General features: G+C 37.3%; 1 protein-coding gene across 1 annotated transcript; it reads left to right on the forward strand.

Annotated features, from left to right (window-relative positions):
* LOC107636505 (pyrophosphate--fructose 6-phosphate 1-phosphotransferase subunit beta) lies at window positions 1–7,248 on the forward strand. Its single transcript, XM_016340011.3, has 16 exons — window positions 1–315; window positions 407–568; window positions 696–817; window positions 1,183–1,236; window positions 1,327–1,433; window positions 1,649–1,754; window positions 4,031–4,094; window positions 4,216–4,304; window positions 4,663–4,794; window positions 4,931–5,101; window positions 5,208–5,323; window positions 5,510–5,621; window positions 5,779–5,863; window positions 6,040–6,084; window positions 6,657–6,725; window positions 6,875–7,248. Exons 1-16 carry the CDS (start codon window positions 120–122, stop codon window positions 6,949–6,951), a joined length of 1,707 nt encoding a protein of 568 aa, XP_016195497.1. The 5' UTR covers window positions 1–119; the 3' UTR covers window positions 6,952–7,248.
* Window positions 7,249–7,529: the final 281 nt, after the last annotated feature.

Raw genomic sequence — 7,529 nt, forward strand, 5'->3', positions numbered from 1 at the left:
AGTATCTGTGGAAGAGTTAGGTAAGCACTTGAATTTGTACTGAACTACACTGATGAGTTGATCGCACTTGAAGGGATAAACATCAATCACTCTTTCTCTCACTAACTTAACTCATAACAATGGCACCGTCTTTCGCAATCAACGATGGCGTCAACGGCGGCAGGATCACTCCTCCTTCCACCACCGGCCGATTCGCCTCCGTCTATAGCGAAGTCCAAAACAGCCGGATCGACCACAACCTCCCTCTCCCCTCCGTCCTCAAAAACCCTTTTAAGATAGTCGACGGTGCCCAAAGCTCCGCCGCAGGAAACCCTGGTAATCCTCTCTCACTCCGAAACCATAGCTGTTACTGCTTCACCTGAATTTTCAATTTTCTTTTTCGGTCAACAAGTTTTCTTTTTCGCAGATGAGATCGCGAAGCTGTTTCCGCATCTGTTTGGGCAACCGTCGGCGACGTTGGTTCCCGGAGGTTCAGACACAGTGCAGTCGCACCAGAAGCTAAAAATTGGTGTGGTTTTGTCCGGTGGTCAGGCTCCCGGAGGACACAATGTTATTTCTGGAATTTTTGGTCAGGATGATTTCCATTTAGCTTTGAATTATTCATTAATTTTTCTTGTCTTGTTATTTTCTAGATTTTACCTTGTTAAGCTTGGGTTGAATTTTTGAATAACTGAATTGGCCTTTTCGTCTTTCAGATTACCTGCAAGAACGAGCAAAAGGAAGCACATTGTATGGTTTCAGGGGTGGTCCAGCTGGCATCATGAAGTGCAAATACGTTGAACTCACCTCAGATTATATCTATCCTTATAGGAATCAGGTTTATTTACTTAACTACTTTTTTATTTTGTTGCATAAAGCTTCAAACTTTACATGAACTTATCTGGGCAGAATTTATTATTCTTTGAATTATATCCTTGGAGCTTCGTATCTTTCCTTTGTATATTGAGTAAAAAATAACTGTTTCTTTGAAGAAAGTTCCATAGAATTGATTATATGCCATTGCGTGCATTTTCCGTGTGATTTTGTTTGTATTGTCATGGCTCTGAGTTGGATATTGTTAACGTAATACATTTTTAAGGCTTATGCTTGTGAATGAAAGTTTTAGTGTGTCCTGCCTACTATTGTTTGTGTCTCAATGATCTTGAGATTATGACGCCTAGCTGGAATAACTTCTGTTGGCAGGGTGGCTTTGACATGATACGCAGTGGGAGGGACAAGATTGAAACCCCAGAGCAGGTGAGCCTATTTGTCTGCTATATGGATAGTTCTTTCGAACTCATATTCATCTTCTTCAGGTATGTTGATTAATTTATTCAACATTTTCAGTTTAAACAAGCGGAAGAAACAGTGCAGAAGCTAGACTTGGATGGGCTTGTTGTGATTGGTGGAGATGACTCAAACACAAATGCATGCCTCCTTGCCGAGTATTTCAGGTTCTCTTTTGGAGGAATTTTATTTTAGGCATCATATATTCCCAATAAGCTTTGTTAGCTTATCAAACTGATGTTTGCTTGTTTTGTTATAATATACTTGCAAAATATAGATGTGTTTGGTATAGGCATATAAGAAGAATAATTAGCATTCATGATTTTTGTGAGTTTTCCTCTTTGTTTAATTTTTTTTTTTCTCTTATTTCAATTTTATGTAGGAACAAAAATATGAAAACTCTCGTGATCGGATGCCCTAAAACTATTGATGGTGATTTGAAATGCAAGGAAGTGCCGACAAGTTTTGGGTTTGATACCGCATGCAAGGTGAATGAAGTTATGCTGTCAATATTTATTGTGAATCTATAATTTGAACATATAAATATTGTAATCTTATCTTTTGGTCACCAATAATTTCCCATAACAAAATATTATAGTTTGGATGAGAAAATAGTTGAACGTTAGGATGCTTTTAACGACACTAGATGCATTGCATTATCTCCGTAGACGATTATACCAATGACTTATTTTATTCAACATTTTTTTCTACAAGTGCTATCTCTTAGGTTGCTGGAAACTTAATTGGATGTTCTATTAGCGTTTGTTTTGAGGTACTGGGATGGGGACTGAGAGATTGGAACTCAGTATCATGTTTGTTGGCTCAGAGACTAGTACTAAAATTTCAGTCTCTGTCTTCAAAATTTCAGTATTTCAGTACCTCCAAAAAATGGAGACACGGGGAGACTAAATTCTTGGGGACGAGGATTGAAATTTTAATAACATTTTTTCCCAAAAATACCCTTATTCAACTTTTCAAATTCTCGTTTTCCCCCTTCCACCATATTCACCTCTCCAACCTTGCCTCACCTCATCCCACACCTACTCTCTCCATCTCCTCTCCTGTGGCCTTCTCCCTCTTCTAGCGTCGTTATTCCCAGCGAGCATAGCAGTGACGGCGGCGAGCTTCATTGTACAAGTCACAATCTAATTGTTGTTTCACCGCTACTATGTCATCATCACTGCTATCACTATCATTATCACCGTTGCTTCCATTTCGTTACCGAGGAGTGTGTTTTGGTGTTGGGCGTCAGATTCTGGTTGAGTGTCATTGACTGAAATATTGGTGTCGGTGGGGGGTGGGGGTGTGGGTGGGGATGGGGAGGAGATCTGAGCAGAGGTTGAGAGCGGGGTCACAATTTCTGAAGAAGATGAAGGGAATGCTGAGAGGAGGAACAATGTGAGGAAGAAGAGCATTGAGACAGTGGAATGGTTCTTATGAGATGATGAAGAAGAAGAAGTCATTATTGAGAAAGGGAAGGAGCATGTTTTGTTTTGTGAACTTAGATTAAGCCATTATTTTGTTCTTATTTTTTTAATTAACAAGGGTATTTAAGTAATTTTACTTGTTTCAGTCTCCATATTTATCATAAACCAAACAGGATACTGAGACATAACTTAGTTTGAGTTAATACTCAATTCGGTCCATAAACTTGTACGCGATCCTTAATTTAATCCCTTTGCAAACATGACTCACATTAGTCCCTGAGATAATTTCCGGTGCAAAAACGTGAATGAAGCGTTGACATGGACAACCAAATGCCATTTTGGAACTTGTAAAACGTCATTTTGGTTCTGGCGCTTAATAGCCCAAAAACGACGCCGGATCACTTGCTTTATTAGGACAAGTTTCAATAAATACCACTACGATATCTTTTTGGGCAATTTGAGTACCAAAACAAAAATGACGTCATTTTATAGAGTCTAACGTGGCATTTGGTGGCATTGGGTGGTCCACGTCAGTGTTCCGTTAACGTTTGTGCATTGAAAATTATCTCAGGGACTAACATGAGTTACATTCGCAAAGTTTTGGACTAAATAGAGACAATTGAAACTTCAGGGGGCTAAATTGAGGCTCGCGTACAAATGAGAGACCAAATAGAGACAATTGAAACTTCAGAGATTTAATTTAGTCTCTGTCTCTTATAAGGTAGTGTTTGGAAGAGAGACAGAGACTGGGAGACAACGACTGAAATAAGTCTCAATATTGTGTTTGGTGTAAAGTGGAAGACAAAGACTGAAATAAGAATGAAGCTCTAATTTAATTTGCACAAAGGATAAAGTTGGAATTAATTAATTAAAATGGCGGTATGTTAGGTATAAAATGTTATTAAAGTTTCAGTCTCCGTCTCCAAAAATTTCAGTCTCCTTGTGTCCTCACCTTTTGGAGATACTGAACTACTGAAATTTTGGAGACAGAAACTAAAATTTTAGTACCAGTTTCTGGGTCAACAAATATGATACTAAGTCCCAGTCTCCGTTCCGATACCTCAAAACAAACGCTGCTGTATACATTTATCATGCCTTAGTGCTGCTTTACATTTATCATGCCATCTGCCTTCTAATTGCATTATTAGTAGTTAAAATTTCAGTATGATATTTATAACCCCTAATTACTGTGAATCCCTTGTTGTTTCCAATGTATTTTTTAAGGCTTGCTGCTCTTTGGTGCTGATTGTAAACATTGATTCTTGTCCGTTGATGGATATAAATTGCAGTTTAATGTGGTCTGACCCTATTCAAATTCTTATGTTAATTCAATGCAGATATACTCAGAAATGATTGGAAATGTTATGATAGATGCCCGATCAACTGGAAAGTATTACCATTGTAAGAATTTCTCTATGCTATAATTTTCTCTCACTCCCTTTGCTTCCTATTTATATCTTAGCTAGTCAAGATTGTTCTGTTGTGTTTCAAGCATTGGTTAAGTTATGATTGCTGATTGCAGTTGTGCGGCTTATGGGACGTGCTGCATCCCACATCACATTGGAATGTGCTTTACAAACTCATCCAAACATTACTATTATTGGTGAAGAGGTTTGTCACAAATCTGATTATTTATCTAGTGTTTGGGCTGTCTGGGGTTCAATGGCATCAATATAATTTGCATCCATATTGCGGATGTTGCATCAGTTTGGTAATTGGCTCTCTGCTATTGACATCTTCTTTTGGTGTACGGATCTAAGTTAAAATAAAAAAAATAAAATAAAATCAGTGTTTGGGTACTGCAATGCTGAAGGACTGGCAAAATATCTATTGGAGGCTTTTATTACTAATACCTTAACATTCATCTGTGATCACTACCCCTTCCCATTTCCCAAGTATAAGATACGTTCTCATGTGCAACTTTAGTACTTAAAGATGTCACTGAAGAAAGTTACTGACTACATTTCAGGTTGCTGCCAAGAAGATGACACTGAAGAATGTTACTGACTACATTGTAGATATCATTTGTAAAAGAGCTGAGAATAATTATAACTATGGGGTCATTCTTATTCCTGAAGGTCTAATTGATTTCATTCCAGAAGTGGGTATTACTCTTCATAAAAACAATTTATTTTACTTGTTTTTCGCCCTTTATGATTTGTCATCTGTCATTGTACAATCAGCACTGAAACACCTGCTGATGATAAGCATTTTCATACATATTGTGCCATTTGCAGGTCCAGCACCTTATTGCAGAACTGAATGAGATTCTTGCCCATGATATTGTGGACAAGGACGGGTTATGGAAGAAGAAACTCACTGATCAATCGTTAAAGCTTTTTGAGTTCTTACCTCCAGCAATTCAAGAACAGTTACTGCTTGAAAGAGATCCACATGGAAATGTTCAGGTGTTTACCTGTTTTATTGTCCTAAATCATTAATCTTATGCTTGTTGTGTTTATTTTGCTACTTAGCTATTTTACTAGGCCTCAACATTGGTATCTTCACATTTAGGTTGCAAAGATAGAAACAGAGAAAATGCTCATCCAAATGGTTGAAACCGAGTTGGAGAAGAGAAAGCAAGAAGGCACATATAAACATATATTCAAGGGGCAGTCTCACTTTTTCGGGTATTTAATCAAATTTTGGTATTGTTATCAACTGGAGTTGCAAGTTGTTGTGGTATATAAGTTTCTTGGGAAATGGGAAGTAAAATGAACTATGCATATGCTTTATATTTCCTCTTTAACTTGACTTATGAATTGTTTTTCTTTAGCTTACATCGTAGACTTAAATGGTTAATATAAAATATGCAGCTATGAAGGGAGATGTGGTTTGCCAACTAACTTTGATTCTACTTACTGCTATGCATTGGGTTATGGTGCTGGAGCCCTCCTTCAAAGTGGCAAGACTGGATTAATATCATCAGTTTGTGCTTCTCCTAATGCTTTTCTCATTGTATTTCTATTATCGACTTAAACATTTCTTGTAGGTTCTTGATAATTGATTGTTGAGATTGTTTGGTGATGATGAAGCTATCAACTAACTAACTAAGCTCCTGTATTTTATATGATCTTTTGATCAGGTTGCGAATTTGTGTGCCCCAGTAGAGGAATGGACTGTTGGTGGAACTGCTCTCACTGCACTTATGGATGTGGAAAGGAGACATGGTATGCTCGGATTTGCCTGATGCCTGTTCACTGAAATTGCGTTCATAAATAAATCTCTCTCCATATTGTTCCAAGACATGGATTTATTGGGTTTTCACAATAAATGCATTTAAAGTAACATTTTATGTATTTTATGGACTACCGTGTTCTGCTCCTTATGAATTGTGATTATGCAGGTAAGTTCAAGCCTGTGATCAAGAAGGCAATGGTGGAGCTTGAAGGTATATTTATGATTTATTCATCTATTTTGCTCCACCAAAATAGGAACATTTTTCACTAAGAAGGGAAAATATTTTCTTTTTTTTCCCTCTTCTCCCTTATAAAATATTTATTTTAAGAATAGAGACTAACTTTTTCTATTTAATTTTATTACTGTTTTATAAATTTATATTATTTTGTTTCATATATCATATACATAAATAGACTTGGAACTTGGGTTGGTCTCGTGATTAACTAACTAGTTCGCTTAAGCAAGTGTCGTGAGTTCGAATCCCACCTTGTGCATGCAGCAACCCATTAGTCAGCAGCAAACCCTTAAATAGAGCTCAGATCTGTGGAGGATTAGTCATTGGTCTGTCGGGTTGGGGGATATTGTGGGAAACCAAAAGGAAAAAAAAGAGTTGAAACATAATAATGTGAAACCTGTTATGATTCACATTAATATATAATTGCTATGACATAGTCGGTTGCCCAAACTTACAGTAGATGGAACCATATTCTCCGTTCTTTGTAAATGTGAACTTGCAATATCTGATACTCCTCTTTGGTAACACATTTCATGTTGAATCATCAGGGGCGCCCTTCAAAAAGTTTGCCTTGTGGCGCGATGAGTGGGCCCTGAAGAATTGCTACATCAGTCCAGGTACTTTCTTACTGTTTCTTCTGCCTGCTTACTATAAATCATTCTTCTTTACATTTATGTTGGCAAAACAAAATTGTTATAAGTTCAACTGTGTTTATTTTGGATTGGAGTATCCTCATGACATAACATATTAATGTTCTTTAATGTAGGTCCTGTTCAATTCACTGGCCCCGGATCTGATGCCATCAGTCGCACTCTACTCTTGGAGCTTGGTGCACAAGCTTAGGCATACCACAATGCTTCTGTCTTGATGATGGTAGCTCTCGATGTGTTTTTTTTGTGACTGTACTACAAATATAATGGATGAGAGTTAGTTAGTTAGTTAGGTCGTTAGTTTTTGTTATTTTTGGTCATCTCCCAACCCCACTTTTTACTTTCGGGAACTTATAAAGAGAATGGTTTACTAGCTGTTCAATGTGCATAGATTTGTCCAACTCTTGTGCGTCCTCAGTTTGTGCCAATGTTTGAGAATACTGTCTCTGTTTTGTTACCTGTCATAGAATGAAAAACTTGGAAAACCAAATGGTTTATGGCGCCTTTGTAGTTTGTACCATGCGTGATTGGCCCAAAAAAAAAAAAAAACCGAATATTGATGCATTATTGAAGTTTTGTAAAATTAAAGCAAAAGTGAGTTGAGTGCCTTGGGAATTCCTACTACTATTAATGCTTCACAAAATCAAGGACTAGTTTGTTTACGAGTACAAAACATTGAGATATGGACACAGACGGTGGAAATTCAGGTGCAGTCGACTTTAGTGAAGTCGATAATTGAGAGTCGTTATATGAAAATTTAGTCAAATCAGT

Source organism: Arachis ipaensis, chromosome B1 (assembly GCF_059453495.1).
Source record: "Arachis ipaensis isolate K30076 ecotype BB chromosome B1, ASM5945349v1, whole genome shotgun sequence".
NCBI classification, from domain to species: domain Eukaryota; kingdom Viridiplantae; phylum Streptophyta; class Magnoliopsida; order Fabales; family Fabaceae; genus Arachis; species Arachis ipaensis.

What these genes read in the sequence shown, in the direction of transcription:
- LOC107636505 (XM_016340011.3), top strand. Translation starts at nt 120, where the DNA reads ATGGCACCGTCTTTCGCAATCAACGATGGCGTCAACGGCGGCAGGATC. An exon ending in TTACTATTATTGGTGAAGAG is followed by an intron (nt 4,305 to 4,662) that starts GTTTGTCACAAA and finishes ACTACATTTCAG; the next exon opens with GTTGCTGCCAAGAAGATGAC. An exon ending in GGCAATGGTGGAGCTTGAAG is followed by an intron (nt 6,085 to 6,656) that starts GTATATTTATGA and finishes TTGAATCATCAG; the next exon opens with GGGCGCCCTTCAAAAAGTTT.